Below are 21,515 nucleotides of genomic sequence, written 5' to 3' on the forward strand. Positions count from 1 at the left end.
AAATGTTTTCTTATTTTTGTACAAAATTTAGACCAAATAAAACACACATTTCCGACTGAAAATTGAAATGAAAACAAAAGTAAACATGGCTGCACTCGTATTCGACGTCCACAAGCAGAAATTTTGCCTACGTACAACACCCTAATGCAGTGGTTGCAGCAAAATTAAGAGGACAGCGGTGTACAGGAACAGCACCATCTGACCTCGTCGCTTTCTCCCTCAAATTTCTATATCCTCTTGTCATGGCGGTCAACGGTTCTGTGGTTACTCCTTATACATAAACAACCGAAAAGACGATAAATCCGAACCCCACACCGAAAAAAGAAACAAAAAAGAGAAAAGGGAACTGTAAAAAAATAAGAAAACAGAAACAAAATCTATGTAAATTTGCTGATAATTCGGAGCATTGTCATAGAGAAAGTAGAAAACTTCAACAGGTTTTAACACACTTCATAGCTGTAGACTCGCACTGTCCGCCAAGAATTCAACTCATACGCAAAGGAAATAAGACAGAAAAAGCGCAGCAAAAAACCCATTTTTATTCGGTGAGGATTGATTCAGTTTTCCGCTGGGAAAGCTTGGAGGTTTCTGGGTTGTCAGGTTGATGTTCCCATCTGTGGTTGTGTGAAGAAATGGGGAAGATTTACTCGTTGAACCCGAGTGATTATAAGCTTCTAGAAGAGGTGGGATTCGGTGCGAGCGCAACTGTTTACAGGGCAATCTATTTGCCTTCAAATGAAGAGGTGGCTGTGAAGTGCTTGGATCTCGATCGGTGCGGTAGCAATCTGGTTTGTCTTGTTTTTCCCGTTTCTTCAATCTTCTTGTGATTTTTTGTTGAGTGATGTGTTGATGTGAGTTGTTCGTGGTTTGGTTGAATTCAGTGTGGGCGGGGTGAATTTTGATCCCGTGGGTGGAGAGTGTTTATTTGATTTGACTTTTAATGTATAGCTTGTGAGTTTGTTTGCTGGGTGTTGGGATGGCGGGGCGTTGAGGACTTGATTGTGAACTTGTTTGAGTGGAGGTGGGTTGTGTGTCGGAGGTTGAAAATTTGAAATTCGAGTATTGAATTTGGTTCAGGTTGATCATGCTTAGAGAATGTTGAATTGCTATATTTTGTTTCTTTGTACTTATAAGGTTTATTTTGGAGTCATTATCTGTTTTCGTATGTGAAGTTTGAAGCCCATGGATCTGATTGTAGTGAATCTAGTATTGAAGAGGTAGAGAAAGATTTTTGATCAGTTGTATGCCAGAGAATCCAATACAAAAAGGCTAGAAAGTTGCGGAATGTTAAAATATGCTGCTCTATCTAGCTTCATGAAATGAACTTACAGAAAATAGCAATGATTTGTAAGCCACGAAACTTGTCTCCCATAACTTAACCAATCCAGTAGTTGGGATCTCCAAAGAAAAATCCCTTTAGTATATTATGGCATCAATCATATAGAGCAGATAACGAAGTTGAAAACTTTTACAAAATATAGACTGATTCCCGGAATTTTAGCAGAAATTCTAGTGCTCAATTTAGGCTGTGTCAGGAAACAAAAATAGTACTGAGCAATTATGTCGTGTGGTTATACTTAGTTAAAGATTGCTGTGTTTCAACACTCTGCAGGAAATTTGTTGAACTAATTGAGGAAAACATCACCGTTTCACCTCCTGTCATTATGTGAAAGAAAGTTCAACCTTTGTGGATTCCTTGTATTCTCTGCCTTTCAGGAAATCAAATTGCCTTCTGAATGGAAATATACTTAAATAGTAGGAAAAATAATCTGAAAACAATCACATATCCTCCAGTAAGACATGTATCTTTTGGATTCAAAACCTGAATTCCTGGAGTCTTACCACAGTTTTTACCTGTGATCCATGTCTGGACCTTCATCAGACGTACACAGCAAGACATAGGGATTCATGTAGTGACATCAATGTTCTAGCCACCAAATGGGGATTATGCTGTTAGGATCCATGCTGGTGTGATAAGTTTGTATAGAACATGACAAGTATATTAGTGTTGAAGTATATAAATGAGAATTTCTCCTTGCCTTCGACTTATAATCCAAATTTTCTCCCTTAAAAAGCTAGAAATACTTCTCAATGTGACAATACATATATTCCCCAGTGAGCTTCTTCTAATCTCGACGTCATCTGTTGTTTCCTGCTACTTGTCTTTCCTATACATCTCAGTAGTTAGGAAGGTTGGCCTTAGAAAACAATGCTAGATTTTTAACTGTGGTCCTTTATATAAAGATTGTTATTGTACTGTATTTATCACTTACTTTGGCTGCAGTCTAACCTTGTTTCTATTGGTAAAATTTAATATTATAAGGAACTTTTTGCAACTGTGCTTTATCATTAATTGATGCCCAATTGGCTTGCAAGTCATATCAAGTGATATCTACCACCTGCATGAGAAAATCCTTTTAATGAGTAGTCATTATGGATTAACGGTGAATTCAGAACATGCAATTTCTGTCGACTTCTTACAATGGATTCCTCCTGAGAAACTTGTTCCAGAAAGTATATTCTGGAGATACTTTCTGTTGGGAGCATTTTTGTTTCAGCATACTTATAGTGTCCAATAAGCAGGATGTTTTCAGTTGAATTCTGCAAAAAGATTGTTTTATTATAGATATAGTATGACTGATAAATTTCTCAATCAGTATCTATATTTCAATGTAATGATATTATGCATGTTCATCTTTGCTCCCCGGCTTTGCTTTATTCTTGTTTCCTCAGACACTCTGCATAATGTTTTGTTTATTTTTAGAGCAAGGTTTAAAATGCAGTGGAAAAGGTGTTTGTTTGGCATTCATTTGGGAATGAAACATGCGTTTGGATGAGTTATTTCTGAAAGTAGGATTTGGTGAAACTGTGGCAGTCTTTATTCTAAAATATTGTCATTTGGTTCCATGACGTTTCAAGTGGCTTCATGTGTTTTTAAAAGTGTCGAAGCATGAAGTTGGTTATGGGTTAATAGTATAAAATTTGATAATGATGACAATGATACAAGATCTTATGGATTTGGTGGTTAATTATGATGACAGAGAAAGAGCCAGGATTTGTATATGAAGGTGTGAGATTTTCAGAAAAATGAATATGTATATTGTGAGTTTATATCCAAAATGTGGTAGTAGAAGTGGATGACTTCCAAGTTCTCACTATTGAAATTCGGATGTGTCCTCCAAATAATATAACCCAACAATACCTCAGCGTCTGCATTTTCTTCCAGTTCAGATATGTTTTGCATTATTACCTGGTAAGCACAATTTATCACCATTTTCCCATGCACAAGAATTATTTCTCTTGAATAGGAAAATGGTGGATTTTTGTGCTCAATATTTCAGGTTATATATTACAAGAATATTTCTTTTTCCATAAAAAACCAGCAAATGTGGCTAGGTAGGCTTTTCACATGGAAAACTGCGCCTGTCATTTTGCAGGATGATATTCGCAGGGAAGCACAAACGATGACCTTAATAGATCATCCTAATATTATAAAAGCATATTGTTCATTTGTTGTTGACTGCAACCTTTGGGTGGTCATGCCTTTTATGGCTGAGGGTTCTTGTCTACACCTCATGAAGATAGCATACCCAGAAGGGTTTGAAGAATCTGCCATTGGGTCTATCTTGAAAGAAACTCTGAAGGCTTTGGAGTACCTTCATCGACATGGCCATATCCATCGTGATGTGAAGGTAGTTGTTTCTTCACTATTAAATTTATTCTGAATGATTTCACATTTACTTTGGATAATTAGATCAACCTAAATAGTCGAAATACTGCACATTTTGTTTAACAGTTTTCATTTTTCAGGCAGGAAATATATTGATGGATAGTAATGGTGAGGTGAAGCTTGCTGACTTTGGTGTTTCAGCTTGTTTGTTTGACAGAGGTGATAGACAGCGCTCGAGAAATACCTTTGTGGGAACTCCATGCTGGTACTTTGGCTTTCTCCTTCTCTCACACTTGTTCGTTCTTTCTCTCGATATGCATGTGTATTGTATAATTTTTCTAATGGATGTTTGCTTCTTTGTTATGATAATTGTAGACATTATGTGTTTCACTTTGTCTGATTGTACAGGATGGCACCTGAAGTGTTGCAGCCAGGAACTGGATATGATTTTAAGTAGGTTTTACTCCATCTTCTTGTTCTGTTCCATGCCTCAATAAATGTTGACCAAGCATAACAAATTTTTCATTCATGCATGCCCGTGTGATGTCAATGATTGTACTCCTTGAATCTCTGTTTTGCATATTTACATGTGACAACTTCAAAGAGACTATTCTAGGTTGCCCTGTCATGTTCTGAGTGTAGATAAGATACATGAAGCTAGATTCGAGAAACTTGTGCTCGTGGATAAAGCTAATGATTGTTCTCCCCTTAAGTTCTGAGTTTTGGATATCCTCATTTGTCATATATTGAGAGTCAAAAGAATCTGAAGCTATTTGTCCAGTAATCTGATCTTTTTTAATCTGCTGAGATTTATATTTTTCTGCAACACCAAGTTGGCTCTTTGGCCAATATTCCATCATGTGCATTTTAATGTGCGTAATTTGGTCGCCTGATATCAATTTATAGGGCTGACATTTGGTCATTTGGAATTACTGCATTGGAGTTGGCTCATGGACACGCTCCATTTTCAAAATATCCTCCAATGAAGGTATACATATCTACTTGAAAGCTTGAGATCGTGTTTTTGGAGGACACTACCCTTTTACTATTACCCTGCACCTTGGAACAGGTTCTGCTAATGACCATACAAAATGCTCCTCCTGGACTTGATTATGACCGTGATAAAAAGTTCTCCAAGGTATCAATGATATGTTCAACTGCAGATATCCACTTGAATACTATCTAAACTTTGTAATTCCATTCTATCAATCATTTATTTAGCAAGCTATGGCGTTGACAGTCTTTTAAAGAAATGGTTGCAATGTGCTTGGTGAAAGATCAAACAAAAAGGCCAACTGCTGAAAAGTTGTTAAAACATCCCTTCTTCAAGAATGCCAAGCCTCCTGACCTCTCTGTGAAAAAATTATTTGCTGACCTGCCACCATTGTGGAAGCGTGTAAAAGATCTCCAGGTATACCAAGGTTATGGTAATTGCAGGGTTCTGAATTGATCTTTTCCTAGAATTCGACTTTCCATTGTTCTAATTGGATGCAGGTCAAAGATGCTGCTCAACTTGCTTTAAAAAAAATGCCTTCAGCAGAACAAGAGGCAATATCTCAGGTTTGAAGCATTACGGCATTACGATATATTCTTTTCTTTTAATGGGTTCGAAATTCTTTTAATGTTCACTGACATGGTATATGGTTTTGTTTCCAAGTGATGTTTGCTTGATATATTTGTCATAATGATTTTGTATTTGGCATTTTTTCTTTATATTTTCTTTGTTTTGTTGCTTTTATTGCAAGCAACTACATTTTCTGTATTGGTTTCATTTTACAAAATCAAACATATTCCTCTTTTCAAAACCTCTTTACTCGAAAAATATTACTTAGAAAATATCCTTAGCAGTACTATATATATACATGTATATGTACATTGCGCATTTGTCTATATATCTTGATTCATTTAAATCATTGCATCACTTAAAACTGGGTAAATTTGTATAATTACAAATACTTCTCGTTCGAAAAATTACAAATATCCGCTTGAAATTAATGATCATATAATAAATACCCCTCGTGACACTCCATTCCTTGCCATCTTGCCAATTACTCTAAGCGAATTTCAAAAACTTTACGTACACCAATCTGTACGCTTACAACATGTTTGGTTCATAAATTGGACATTCCAGGAATGAACAGTCCAAGTGGAATGTAATTGATCTTTTCAATACAATTCTTTGCTTATGTACACAAATGAAAGTGAGATTGGAAATATTTTGATATTCCTTTGTTTGGTTTTATTAAATATATAGTTTTAGAATAAAATTATATTTGTTCTGATTATTATATTATTAGTTGTATACTTAATACTCAAAACACATTTTAAATTTTAGAAACTGTGCACAATACCCTACATAGTATATGTGTATATAATTATACTTATATAGTCATTTTATATTTATAAGATGTGTCTATAGGTATTCACACTCACACTATATATATATTTTGAAGTTTATATGCTCGCATAGTGTGTACACATACCACCTATAATTTTATTTATATAAATAATATGCACAAAAATATAAGTCATTTTTTGTATAAAATAAAACGTATGTACTTATATATATTACATTATACATAAATATAAATATGTAGTTACATAATATTGTACATGTTAAACATGCTATTTGTTATTATATACATATATATCATAAATATATAAATTTAATGTGGCGCCCCTTATCTGTTATACCGAAAATACATAGGCAATGTTTGGATTCATGTTTTCTCATTTTCCGAGACAAGAAAAAGCACACTCAATGTTTGTTTTTTGTGTTTTTACACCTTATTTGTGTGTTTTTTTGTTTTTCAACTTCTTATATATAATATATATAATGTTTGTTTTTTGTGTTTATTTGATAATAAACAGTGATTTTTGTTTTAAAAAATACAATATTAAATATACAATATTTATATATAAAAATATATATAAAAGAGATATGATTTGACAATGAACATTTACCAAATCTCAACATCAAACCTACACCACTTATTTTAAAATATTTTAAATTACCTCAAAATACAAATTCAAACATACCATCTATTTTCAACACACACTTACTTATCTCTATTTTTCTCTCTCTCTCTATCTCCAAAATACAAAACAAAACACTCAAAACACAAATCCAAACATAAGGATACTATCTTCATTAAATTATGTTAGTATCACCTATTAATACATTCTTGAAATTATTCTTGCATATTTCTTATTGTATTAATTATTCATAGAAAGTTTATTTGGGTTAGTTTGATACGAAAAGGAATTATATGAAACTTGACGGACTAATTCATAAGTATAAAAAGCCTAAAATATATTGATAAATAGATTATAGGTTATAATCCGAATGTACTAAAATTTTAAGAGACTATATTGAAACTTTATAAAGATTTTGGCGTGAAAATGTATAGCTTTGAAAGATAGAGGATCAAATCGTCCTTTTTCACCAAAAAAAAAGAAAAAAAAAAAGAATGAAGAAAAGAAATGAAGATATAAACAAATTTGATTTGAAGAAGGTAGCACGTGCCCTTTAGGTCGTGCTGTCTTGTGTGATATGCCACCTTATACACATGACAAGCCTCTTGTCATATATATGTTACATGTACACATATACATACATAGATAAGTAGAAAAAAGTGGAAGACGTGTTAGGATATAATTGCAAAGCTTCAATCGAGCTCTCAGTTGGTACTTTTATCTCTATTCTATTGGATATTACAAAAGTTCATATCATGTCATAAGGCATCCTAGTAATATTACTTACATAACATTTAATTGGTAAACAGTAAATACGAAAACATGAATTATAATTCAAAATCACTATTAGCAGTTGCCAATATCCATATGTTGTCAACAATCAAAACGAGGCCTGTAACACGAGTCCCATTACACATCAAACACAATATCTCTCCAAATACTCCTTATTAGATTGAGACCAATATCCAACCCAAACTTTTAACATTGTCACATATAAAGGACCTATACCAACATAATCAATGACATAATTTGTTGACTCAGTACTCTAATTGTAGTAAATAGTGTACTGGACGGTTGAAGTGATCCATTACAAGTTTTAGCACTGAACAAACCCAAAAAAATTCAAAACAAACCCAAAAAGTCCAAAATAACTTGCGCTTTTGAACCTTTACCCTAGTTTAATAGTTACTAGCACCTTAAGTCCAAGGATCTTATATTGGTATAGCTAAGGCTACTGCCTAGGTTCTGATACCATGTTGTCGCGCCCCAAAGTATGAGTCCTACTTTAGACCGTACTCTAAGAACACAACCTAATACAAATTGATAGATATAATAATTTAGATCCAAGACGATTATATGTCCTAACCATTCATTTGACCTCTCTTCCAACCACCATAGTCTCGTCATAGGTGGCTAAACTTTGACTTGTTCACTTTATCAACTTTATCACCTGTATCTCGAGTATGAAATTCGAACTATGTAAGCAAAAAGCTTAGTGAAGCAATAAATGGGTCCACATGGAATAAAATACTAATAATGGAAAGTTGATAAAAAAGTTCAATATATCATATTAACCGGTAACAATATTGATTGAGCCTATGAAGACCACATTAGGTAAGGACCTAATCATATAATCACTGTCTTGTGACTCCCAAAAAGTCATTTACTACCTTATCCTCCATGCAGGGAGCGACCTCGTGGCCACATTGAACTCGCCATGCGTTGATACATGGTTGCGCTAATCATACGTGGACAACGTGTAGCGTGCCTGTGAAAGAACAACCAATTGGTAACTGAACACTGAAGTCTCTACCGGGAACTAACAATTTACTCAAGTTTGTCGTAAGATAAGAACACCTTTTATACGTATACGTGGGCATGCACGATAGTATATATTATTACTCTAGTTTTGCAAATACTAATGTAACTTGAATGACACTCGCAACACTGTCCCCGTGATTAGATAGGGTCTACAGAAGGACTAGTCTCGAGGTTGCACAAGGAGACTGAGTGGATAATTCATGTGCAAGCCCTTCCAATTATTTCGATATCCTTAAAAGTAGGTTGAAATTGGAATGAGCTCTACGGTTTGACATAATAATAGATACCCCTTCGTTGTTAGAGAAACCATCAATCCCCTAATGTGATGAAATTATGTAATTCTTAGATATAGGCCTCAAAATGTCCACTTTGCCCTTTTTTTTGTTAATTTTTTTTTAAAAATTGTAAAAAAAAGCTTACCAAGTGAAATTTCGTTCTTACCTTCTAGTCCATAAAAACTTTTAGAAAATTTTGAGAAGATAAGTAAAACTATTTCATAGTCCACAAGAGTTTACCACAAAAAATGGATGGAATCCTAAATGGAGACTGGTGGAATGAACGAATTGTTGCACGGACATTAAAATCAGAGGGAATTGGTAATTTTCCAAACAACAATGGTGTATTTTTAATTATACCAAATCTCAAAGAGTTCATTGTACACTTAAAAGTATGAGCTTGGCAACCACTTGTAAATTACATTAAGGTTATATGTATATTCTTATACTAAATAGCATAGAGGTATTTTAAGCTTAAAGTTATATCCATATCTATTGTACCTTTTTATATTTTGATTAATTAATTAAATATAATTAGCAAAGCGAGTAGAAAAATGAGAACTCTTAGCCAACCAGGCAAACCCATATGCACACTTAGTATTCTCCACTACATTTGTAATTTATAGTATCAACTTGATTGAAATTAGTTAAATTTAATCTATTTATAATTAGTATATATATATATTTTACACCTTTAATGAATGACAAATGCTATTAAACTTTGTTTCTTAAACTATATCAATGATAAATATTTTCATATTTACTTAACGGATGCTTAATTTGAGCAAATGAGTAATTGCAAATACTATTTACTAACTAAGCAAAAACAATTATTAAGAGAAAAACATTAGAGTAATATTATAATAATTCAACAATTTCTAATTATATATTAAGTATCTAGAAACGAAACTTAGTGTAAGTCGATATAAGCATATCCTTAGCCATTAAGTAATCATTGTCTTAAAACGAAATTAACCAACAAATAATTCAAAGAGAGATAAGAGTACCAACCGAGAGAGACTAAAGCTTTGCAATTATATTCTTATGTCTTCCACTTTTCTCTACTTATCTATGTATGTATATGTGTACACATACATATACATATATATATATATTAGATCACAAGAGACTTGCCATGTGTATGTGGTGGCATATAAAATAGGGTGGCATCACCGGACGGACACGTGCTACCTTCTTCAAATCTGTTTATATAATCTTTTTTTTCTTATTTTCTTTTTATGATAATCGCAACGCGATCCTATCTTTCAAGCCTATACGATTTGAGGCCAAAACCTTTATAAAGTTTCAACATAGTCTCTTAAATGTGTAGTACATTTGAATTATAACCCTAATCTACTTATGTTTTTTGTACTTATTAATTGTTTCTTCAAGTTTCATATAATTCAGTTTTGTACCAAATTAGCCCAAATGAACTTTATATGAATAATTCTAAAATAAGAAATATACGGGGAGAATTTAAGAATATATCAAATATGTATTATTAACATAATTTAATTAAAATAGTACGTATTTTTAGTATTGCAAATAAAATATTATGAATTCTATACGTGTATCATATATTATATATACATTTATTATATTTTTAATATTATTATCTATACAGTATTTGTTAGGTTTATTTATATCTATGTGTTATACACACATAATCAAACATATTTGTAGTTATTTTTTTCAGTTAATAGGCATGTAATTATAGATATCAAAGAGATTTGAGTCTAAAAATGGAACTTTGTTTCATTGTCGAGATTCCATAGTCCCACTCAAATGGGAATCACTACTCCTCATGGTTGAATGTGGAATGAGTTTTCCCACTTTAGTTGGAATACACCATCCTTCGACTCATGGAACCCACTTCTCTTAGTCCTTACTAGACAAGAAGTGGGATTGAAGAAGTGCATAAGGTCATTCCTGGGATCATTATTTATTCGCACCCAACATGTCGTTATGGTATGTTTGGTACAAGGGAATGCTACCCAGGTCTTTAATCCTACTCCACGTTTGGTAGAATTAAACTTATTTTAATAATATATAACAAAATTGCAATACTATTGTCAAAACATGAGATTTTATAGAACTAAAGGAAGTCGCTATTGGGAGCAACGACTTCCAATTTTTTTTTTAAAAGCTAGCTTGGCGTTGTTACTTCCATTAATGAGTCCATTTAAAACTGATTATGTATTAATTTAAGAAATATATTTTTAATAATATAACTAAACGTATAATCATTTTTTAACAAATTAAATATTTTATTAATTAAAATGCCAAGTAATATTACAATGTATATGAAGAGTTCATAGAATAATAGTGGGTGACTTTGTGAGGGAAAAATAATCATATTACAAATATTGAACTTAAATTCTAATAATGTCCTGCGGTCCCATAAGTGTGTCATACCGGCGTTTTTGGCTCGTTTTGTATTTGATCATCATTATTGGCATAAATATTCAATTGACTTGATGATGTTGTAGAGCTTGGCACCGTATAGTTACAAAATGCACTCATTGATGGAAATTGAATTGGTGAAACATTATATCCTATAGTGATGCCAAGACCAAGATCAAGATCAATAAGTTCAGATTATGATCACATGAAGTCAAACTCTACAACATTATCAAATCAGTTGTACACTTATGCTGTTAATGATGATCCAATACAAAACGAGCCAACATTGTTGATAGGTGATGAAACAAGAAGATGTCGACCGCCAACACCAAGGACACAGTCGTAAGCTAGGGACATTATTAGAATTTGTGTCAATTTTTTTTTGGTATTATTATTTTTTCCGCACAAAGTCACCCATGATTGTTTTTGTCAATTCCTTATACACATTATAATATTACATGGCACTTTCATTAATAAAAATATTTAATTTATTATTAAAAATTAAACATTTACTTATATTATTCAAAATATATTTTAAAATTAATACATAATCGAATTTAAATAAAATACAAATGAAAACAGTTTGGAGTCGTTACTGACTCCAGAAAAGAAAATTGGAAGTTGTTTCTCCTATTAACGATTTCCTTTAGTTTTATAAATCTTTTGTTTTGACATTAATTTTGCAATTTTTTCTATATATTATTAAAATAATTAAGCCGGAATTGTATACATTGTAATATTTAATAATAAACTGAACAATAATATATTATTGATATCTGTAATATTTATAAGGTTTCTATGTGTATTTAGTTTATATGTAATCTAATAGATATAATTATATATATCAATGAACTTATATAGAAATTCTTATCATAAACATTTATAAAATAATATATAATGTATTTGACTAAGATAATATATATATCTATATCTAATTTATATAGATCTAATGTAAGTAATTTTATTTACTTTTATAAGGAAGCAGTGTATATGATGCATAATATTTATATAAATAAAAACCTCAGCAGTGTGTGTACAAACTATGTGAGGACATATACATTGTAGATACATATATGTGGAGCATATGTGATTGAGTGTGAATACATATATGTATATAAATTTATGTATGTAGAATGGCGAGTAAAATTATAAATATATTTAATTATTTAGACATTATGCATAATTTTTAAATTTTCAAATGTATTTTTAAGTAGGGATAAAACACAAATCACCCTTATCTTTTAAATAATTACATATACACCCACCAAATATCATTATCACTTACACAAACCACCCCTTATTTTTTTGAAAAATTACACTCACACTATAAAAGTGTTAGCATCATTACACAAACTACCCTTATTTTTTGTCTATCAGGGGTAGTTTCTGTAATTATGCAAAAGACATGGATGGTTTGTGTAAATAGACAATAGGTCAGGGGGTGTAAATGTAATTATCCCTTTTAAGTATTGTGATTTCTAGTACCTGACCTTTTTGGCTGAAGAAGGTGGAAACCCTTTTAAGTATTGTGATTTCTAGTACCTGACCTTTTTGGCTGAAGAAGGTGGAAACTCTGGTTTCAATTCTATACTCTGTTAAAATTATGAAATGTGTAAGTTCGTTTGGTGACCCATGTACAAAGTCTGCTGCATACTAGAGTGGCACCAATCAAGTTTTTGGTTAGAAATTTTAATATAGTACTTTTTCCTCTCTCCTATCGTCCTGTGTATGTGACTCTTTTTCTCTCTGTTCTCTGTATGTATATTTATGTTTTTCTTGATTCATGTGTTGGTTTTGTTTGTCTCTCTTAGAGTGAGTACCAGCGTGGAGTAAGTGCGTGGAACTTTGATGTTGAAGATTTGAAGTTCCAAGCATCTTTGGTATGTCAGTGACGTGACTTTATTTTATATGCAGCAGTCATTTCATGGTAGGATAAGCCTTTGAAAATGGTGCATATGGGTTGTTTTTATCTTGGCAGCTACAAGAGGAGGATGAAATACAAGAAATCAAGGAAGAAGAAGACAGTGTTAAATACCATACGAACCATAAGGTCATTAATAGTTTATTATGTATAACAATTTATATGTTATGGAGTTGCCTCTCTATCCTCCGTCTTTTATGCAGGTCACTATTTTGGTTCCTAACGTACTTAATCTAAATCCTTTTGCTTTTTGGTAGGTCGCGTCAAGTTCTGTGGTGAAACAAGAAGCAACAGGCAATAATAGTAGCAGGTGGTCATTTACTTTAGCTCCGCTTTTGCAGCAATTTTCACTCCCAATACCCTTAGTTTCTATTTTATTTGGTTTTATTTCTTCTAAAGCTTCATCCAAGTTTTAATTGGTTATGATGTCCTAGATATAAATTTCCTCCCAATTTAGGGCTTTGGGTTTTACGATGCTCTTATATATGATTAACTGCTCTCAATTATACATGTTTCTGAAAACTTTTTTCACCTTCCTTTTCCCAGAGGAAATTTATTCGGTAATGACGTGATTGTGGTTGAAAGTCAGACGAAGAAGGGAAAAGTATCAGACAGTGATTTATTTGAGACCAACAATCAGGTAAATACTGGAGTCAAGAGCGGGTCAAGAGCTGATCTGACACCACCAGTGATAGAGAAAGATGTGGCACAGGCCAAGACTAGAACCCAGGTGGCAAGAGCTCGTCAAACTCAAAGTGGACCTCTCATTCCCGGTGCAGTGCTAAGTCACTCTCAGTCAGAAAGAGCACGCAACTTAGAAAGGTTTATTATAATTCATAGATTGCTTAATTTGAACTTCATCTCTATCGTATGTTTACACTAGAAGAACTTATTTTCAATGGAATTATATCCAAAAAGTCGTCTCAGTCCAGTTTGAAGATGATGAATGTCTTTCCTGGAATATTGGCGCCCAAATGCAGATTTCTTCGGTGGAAAACTGTAACTTGCATCGGCATCTTGCTCTTGTTTTGTTTGGTGTTCGTAACAAGATATTCGTATTTACATTACCTGAGTTGATGCCTTATATTGCTTGCTGCAAATCTTAGTTCTGGCTGTGAAGCTAATAGTTTGTGACAGTGGAACATGAGCAAGATCAAGTATACTTCTGTTGTGATCTTACTATCAACAGTTTAGTGAAATGAGCAGTGTTATTTTAACTAACTTGACTATGTTCTACATCTATACCTATCTAGTATCTACTGATATTTATTATTTGAATGTAATATCATGCTTTGAGTTGAATTGATTTTATGGCATTGTAATATATCCGTTGTCAACTTCATACACCAGTTTGAGTATTTAGTTCCTTATTTGTAAATTGAAAAAAATAGTAATATATCATTCTTGTTGGACAAAAGTGGTAAAAGAATGTCTAGAGGGGTGTGTGTGTGTGAATTGACCTTTTTAACATTGATTGGAAAGTATAACAGATTTTTGAAAAGTTGGCAACTGTTTTGAGCGGGTTAGTGCTCCACTTCCATACCATATTGGACTAAGTAATGTAAGAATCAAAGAATGCAGAGGAAATGTTTTTAAATGAATTTAGTTTGAGCAATTTGCAGGGAATATTTTCATAAAAATGATATAACATATTAAAAGGATGTTCTGATGATGAAGATTTGAGTATGAAGAGAAAACCTAAAGTAAGCCAGAAATGTATAGTGGTTTGAGATAATATATTCCTTCTATATCCACTCTTCGTCAACGTTATGGAGTAGATCCACTAGTTGCTTTACTAACATACTGTCCTACATCTTTTTTTATCTACTGAGTGTAACATAGAACTGACTGTTATGATGTTCAGCACCTAAATTTTACACAAATCTCGAGATAAAATTTCCAAGGATAATCTACACAAGAATCTAGCCTAAACTCAAATGTGCAAGTTTTTTTTCTTGGAAATGGAAATGGGTAAGTATTCAAAGTTCTATACACATAATCGTCTAAGAATAAAGTTTCTGCACTCAAAGCTAATCAACTTAGTCTATGTTTGAGTGTTTGAGTGCTGATTCAACGGTCTCGTGTTTTGATGTAGGAGGATTTCTTGATAAGGCTAACAATATTTGCATAATGGTCAATCTTGAATTCATGCGTGGTTCTTGATTGAATTCTTGGTTATGTTGACCGCAATCTGATTCACATATCTATCTATAAATGTTTCCTCCTTGTCTTTTTCGAATTCTGTGTTTTGTCTGTCTTTCCTTCTCAGAGGTTTCTCTTACGTGTAGACTGTTTGCATCATCTTCTCTGTTAGTCTTGGACCTTCATGTGACGTGCTGTTCGAAGTTTAGAACTATTTGTTTGACTTGGATTTAGGTTGATTCATTCCTTGTAACTCAACCAGTTGTAACGCAACTCTGTTCGTTCTCGTTCATCCTCTCTGTGCTGATAGTTTGCCCTGACAAAACTTATTACTTTGGTCATGGACTTCTTGAGAACTGTTGCTGTTGCTTCCTTCAAAGTGCAGTAGCAAACTTCAAAGACATAACTGGCTTTGATCATCATTATGAATCTGTTGTGTTCTCTGATCTCATGTCAATTGGTTCCATCAACTTGTGGGGAACTTTCACCTAAGTACGACCTGCAGTTTCTTGACAAAAAAGTAGTTCTTCACCAAAACATATGTAATCCTAACAATTTTTGTTGTGTTTGTTTTTCTACCAAATGAGAAAGGCGACTCTGTTATTAGGAACCAAGAGATCTCTAGGGTTGGGGAGTTGGTCTGCACCTAAACCTGTTCTCAGCTTTGAATTCTAAGATAAATTTAGGGAAGGTGGAGGACTTATCGGCACTATAATGCAGATATTCTGAGAGAAAACTTGGGTTTTCTTGTCTTGTTTCTTTTGGTGCTAAATAAAGTGCTTAAAGGGGATATGAAGTATGAAATGAGAAGTGAGTAATTTATAAATCTTACGTATCTGTTGATGACTTCCTTGCACTCGGGAAGTTTGACTTAAGATTCTTTTCTGCTGAGTAATTGAAGCTGTTCTTCTGTATTCATTTATATATTTCCTCACATTATGATGAGTTTACCTTGTTAAGTTTATTGATAAAACACAAATTGTTCTATCAGGTATGAGATTGAAAATCAGCAACTGGCAGAGAAGGTTCAACAAGTACGAAGACAGCCCAGTTTTAGTGGTCCTCTAAACCTTCCAAATCGAGCATCAGGAAACAGTTTATCAGCTCCAATCAAATCTTCTGGAGGTGGATTTTGGTTTACAGTTTTCATGCTGTTGATAAGCTACAGCGCTACATGAAGAAGTACTTAGAAGCACAATGCACTCCTTTTGTTTTGCTAGGTTTTAAAGATTCCTTGGAGGACAAAACAAAGACCAACTTGGTACAAATAAAAGGGCGGTTCTCTGTAACATCTGAAAATGTAGATCTCGTGAAGGTATAACTGCGTTCATGTGGTACTTCATAATTTCTGTGAGTGTTGCTGACTTGTATGTGTATACTAGGACATTCCTCTGTGTTCAGCTTCTCGACGTAATTCCCAGGTAAGAAGCAGTTGTTGAGCTTGACTATTTCGAGAAAATTATGGGAGTTATTTAATTCTATCTTCACTCTTTGTTTTCATTAGCAGGGGTCACCACTGAGGAAGTCTGCCAGTGTGGGAAACTGGATATTTGATTCCAAGCAAATGGTTTGTAAACTTGTTTCCTTGAATGTCTTGTACAATTAACATTTAAGCTAAAGAAAACATTTTTGAGTACGATCTTCTTCTTTTTCTGTACCCCATTGTCCCAGTAAACTCTATCATTTTGTTCCTTCTGCTATAGTGGTGTAATAGTTATTGTATTTCAGCCCAACAGTCAGCCAGTGAAGGAAATTGGAAATAGTAATGTGCCTGCCTCAGTTCTCATGCCTCAGCTTCAAAATCTTTTCCAACAAACATCAATTCAACAAGTAAGATCTTTTCTATAATCTGTTAGTTCAGCAAGTTCAACAGGTTACATCTCTCTTATCGTGTACTTGTCTCTTGCCGCATTAACTGCAGGATCTTATCATGAATTTATTGAGTAGCTTGCAACTGGTGGAGATAGAAAACGGTGTGTGTAAAATTTGATGGTTTTTTACATGTACATACCTACTAAAGGATTTTTTATTAGTTTGATTGAAGTTTCTTGTCTTCTTCCAGCTCCTCAAAATGGGAAACTGCCTCCTTTACCTCGTTCAGAAAATAATGGCAGTGTAAGCACATACTTCCCCTCCCACTTTGAGTTGTTCATTCAGGTGCATTTTATGATTTTCATAAAGGAAATATAGCTTTTAGAGGGTGTTTAGCTAAGCTTATGTAAAACATCTTATAAGTTCTTACATTTTATAAGATGTTTTTTTAGGAGCTTATACAATAATACACTTTTAAAGCGTTTGGATAAAATAAGATGCTAATACTTATAAGATGTGGTAATATTGAACATTAATATACAATCTTTTTTACAACATGAAAAAGTTGACGAATAATTACCTCAACTTTGCATCAAAATAATATATATGTATTTCATGCTAGTCAAATATTAATGTAGATATGTAATAGATATTTTATTTGTTAATTGCAATGATTATTTTTAGTCATATAAGCTATTGTTTCACGCAGAGAGGGAGGGAGAATCCTTCGTCGTTGTTTGTAAATTATGTGAAGGGTAGAAACGGAATAGAGACAAAATAATGAGGATATTTATGTCTTCTGAAATATTAATCTTATAGATGCCTCAAAGAGTTGTAAAGTAACTTTTTGTTAAAGATTTTATAAGATCCAAACCATCTTATTTTAACATTTTATAAGCTCTTTAAAAAAATTTAGCCAAACGATTTTTGGGGGGCTTATAAGCTCACAAACATTTTATAAGATGTTTAGAGGAGCTTTAAGCTTGTCCAAACACCCTCTTAATAATGCAACTTATAATCTAAACTTGTGCTGCTTAAATTTATATCATCAAAATTATTCAGGGGTATTAGTCCATGTACTGCAGTACTGCAGTTGGACAAAAACATATCTTCTATCCTTGTCTCAATGAGGCTTTTGCAATGCTTACTTGAGTGCTAATAGAAGAGTTCGCATATATATTTGAGAGAATTGATGACCCAGACCTATTCTGTTAACTTTATATAGTTCTAAGTTGGCCCCTCGGTCAGAATAACGAGGCAGGGACCTTGAAGTTTACATTTAATATAGGTTTGAGCTAGTTAAGCTTGCATTTCTTGAGCTTCAGTAATGCTGAAAACGGCCTCAGTTGGGGTTTGAGAAATGCTATCGAACATCAAAGCTAGTACTAGTATTGATCTTGATTGCTGCATTTCATTGACATCTTCCACTCCTGTACAGGCGGAATTAGTTGTTTCTGAAAGGGAACGTATGCTGCTTACGAAGATCTCCGAACTTCAAGCAAGGTTGCACATCTCTGTGAACTTGAGTTGTCTAAGTTTTCAGAAATATTTGACTTGACAGCCCATATTTCTGCTTTTTTCCATCTTTTTATGTGTTACTCTTTCCACGTGCAGGATGATTAGCCTAACTGACGAATTGACTGCCGAAAAAGTAAAGTACACGCAGGTAAGTTTTCTGCCGCTATTTTGTATAATATGATGGGGGGTACTCCTGGTTTTCATGTCTGAAATTGAAAAATGACCGACTATTGGAAGAGCCAGTAGCTCATGCACAATTAGCCTGAATATTTGGGTGTGAAAAATTAGCTATTTTGTGATCATATTTTGTCTACTGCTGGCAGTTGCAACAACAACTACATGCTGTGTCTGGTCTTGAAGATGATGGAGATAGATGAGAAGGAGATTCATGATGTTCAAGTTATGTTTAGAAACTTTGAAATGTTTGCACCTTTGTAACTTCAGGTAAGAACTTTATATAAGCACATACACTTAACTTTTTTTGGTTACTCTGAAGTTCAAACTTGATTAGTAAGATTATTGACGAGACAAGCCTGCTTGCAAACTCGGCTTTAAATTTTCAAATTGAGTGTTAGGGAGGGATTACTTGTGATTTCATCTCATCTCGGAGAAATAAGATTGAATGAGTTTGGTTGAGATGGAGTGATAGAATAAGTGGACTCGGCTGGATTGCTAGATCTTCGATTGGTGCTCTTTACGATGTTTTACACCCTCTGTTTGTTCATTCACAGGGTGAAAAGGGTAGGAAGAGTCGAATGACACCGAAGTTCATATTTCTGGAAAAATGCCTTGTGGAGCAAACTTTGCTTTGAAGGATTCCAACCCTGTTGTACAAAATTATGATGAGCTGATGACGAAAATTGATCCGTTTGTTTTCTTTGTCAGTATAAATGGAAATGAGCTCTCTGTGCAGATGCTGTCGTGACCTTCTGATGTAATGTATATGATTTGCTGAAACCATTTATCACTTTGAGATAGGAAACTACACAGGTTTCATCTCATTTGTATTATGTATGCATTGTGCGAGTCTGGATGCTAACCAACCTTTCATCTGTGAATAGGTCAATTTTCTATCATTACGAGCTCTCATATGATATCTCTCCTCCCTCTCCCTCTCTCTCTCACACACACACACACACGAAAGGTGAAAGATATGTAGCGTTTGGATTTGTAGTTTGAGTGTTTTGATTTGTGTTTTGGAGATAGAGAGAGAAAAATAGAGATAAATAAGTGTGTTGAAAATAGAGGATATGTTGGATTTGTCTTTTGAGGTAATTTAAAATAATTTTAAAATAAATGGTGTAGGTTTGTTGAGATTTGGGAGACAAAAATCACTGTTCAATGTCAAATCATATCTTTTTATATAAATATTTTATGTTTAATGTTGTAGTTTTCGGAAACAAAAATCACTATTTATTGTCAAATTATATCTCTTTTATATTATATATATATAAGTGTATATATATATTATATATAGAAAGTTGAAAAATAAAAAAATATACAGATAAGATGTAAAAACACAGAAATAAACATTGAGTGTATTCTATCTTGTTTTGGAAAAGCGAAAACATATATAAGTTCTAGTTTATACTCCGGTAAATCATGTTAAGAATTGGAGACATAATATCTATATCTATATATATTTATTTATAGCAAACGATGTTTAGCTTTTATGAGCAATATATGCTTTGTAATCCATTTATGACCAATATATTCTTCGTAATACATTTACATATGAATTTTTTAATGATTGTTTGAATTTTATTTTCGTCTTTTGTATATTTTAATTTAATTAGATCTTTTGTAGACATGTGTTAAATTAACGAAGAAAGACCATCAACAGTTGCAATGCGACAAAAATGAAGGAAGAGCTAATTGTACATTTGTCATATGAAACCTCAGCTCTCTCATCAAAGCAGTGGAGCAAAACAAGTCAAAAGATGAGCATCAATGCAATAATTATGTATGCACAAAATTGGGACACAGCCCAAGCATGCTCACAAGACAAAAAACGATAACTGTGCTCTAGAGATTACAACCAAGAAATAGGAGTAGAATCTATCCGTCATAAACAGCCCTACAGTATCAGGCACGAAATGTAGACAGAAATTTGGAACGAACAGCAACACGCAATCAGCTACAACAGATATTTGCAGCTGTAGGAAGACAACAATGCAGTAACTGAAACAGTAAAATAAGCTACAACAAATAGAAATTTACAGTCGTAGTCAGACAATAATGCAGTAACAGAAACTAAGGCAACTGGTATTAAGTAAACTACTCAAGGGGGATCAACAATAATTTTTTAATCGAATGTGTGGGAGGCTGCAAGAGTCAAGGTTAGTAAGTTATCACATTTAAACTTTTTACTTCACTACAAAACATGAGCAATCAATTAATTAAGGGCAATACATTTGCCATCGAAATTATGACACTTTTTACACTTTGCCATCGATTTTTTTTTTTTTTTGAATTAACTTACCATCTCAACTTTATGAAATTTTGCACTTTACCATATATGATCCTTTTTTGTTGATTTTTCTGCTAAAAAAATATCACATGTGCATTGTATGTGGTGTTTTTTCCGACAAAAAACTTGGTTGAAAAATAGTTATAAATGACAAAATGCAAAATTTTATAAAGTTGAGATAGTAAGTTGACAAAAAAAATTTAAATGTCAAAGTGTAAAAACACTCATAGTTTTGATGAAAAAATGTAATTATCCCATTAATTAACTAGAGTCTTGATGGAGATAAAATTTCATTTTTATCCTCCAAAAGTCACTATGAGTTATACCTACATATATATTTTACACTATCATATTGTCCTAAAAAATTGAATTGGAACAGTTTGCTTAGCAAGTTGTTATAAGCTTATAGCATATGCCTATGGCCTATTTTTTGTTAAAAAATTAGCAGTTTTTCCCTACTTATATACATTTCAATATATTTTGTATTTTTATGATATAACTGAACTT

The 21,515-nt window shown here is 33.0% G+C and overlaps 1 protein-coding gene across 1 annotated transcript; it reads left to right on the forward strand.

The window, feature by feature from the left end:
• Positions 1–270: 270 nt before the first annotated feature.
• LOC105179943 (uncharacterized) lies at positions 271–19,614 on the forward strand. Its single transcript, XM_011103603.3, has 23 exons — positions 271–788; positions 3,438–3,692; positions 3,811–3,935; positions 4,079–4,123; positions 4,577–4,658; positions 4,740–4,808; positions 4,911–5,081; positions 5,165–5,230; positions 12,957–13,025; positions 13,124–13,195; positions 13,324–13,376; positions 13,613–13,888; positions 16,200–16,333; positions 16,429–16,523; positions 16,591–16,629; positions 16,713–16,775; positions 16,937–17,038; positions 17,130–17,181; positions 17,271–17,323; positions 18,459–18,523; positions 18,635–18,686; positions 18,862–18,982; positions 19,270–19,614. The coding sequence occupies exons 1-22, from the start codon at positions 633–635 to the stop codon at positions 18,913–18,915; spliced, it is 2,148 nt and encodes a 715-aa protein (XP_011101905.1). The 5' UTR covers positions 271–632; the 3' UTR covers positions 18,916–18,982; positions 19,270–19,614.
• Positions 19,615–21,515: the final 1,901 nt, after the last annotated feature.

This window comes from Sesamum indicum, linkage group LG6, assembly GCF_026168435.1.
Source record: "Sesamum indicum cultivar Baizhima isolate 11 linkage group LG6, ASM2616843v1, whole genome shotgun sequence".
In the NCBI taxonomy this organism is placed as follows: Eukaryota; Viridiplantae; Streptophyta; class Magnoliopsida; order Lamiales; family Pedaliaceae; genus Sesamum; species Sesamum indicum.

Excerpts from the sequence above, each read along its gene's own strand:
- LOC105179943 (XM_011103603.3), top strand. The coding sequence starts at position 633 with ATGGGGAAGATTTACTCGTTGAACCCGAGTGATTATAAGCTTCTAGAA. Across the intron at positions 16,524-16,590 it reads AAAATGTAGATCTCGTGAAG|GACATTCCTCTGTGTTCAGC; the intron begins GTATAACTGCGT and ends TGTGTATACTAG. Across the intron at positions 16,776-16,936 it reads TATTTGATTCCAAGCAAATG|CCCAACAGTCAGCCAGTGAA; the intron begins GTTTGTAAACTT and ends ATTGTATTTCAG.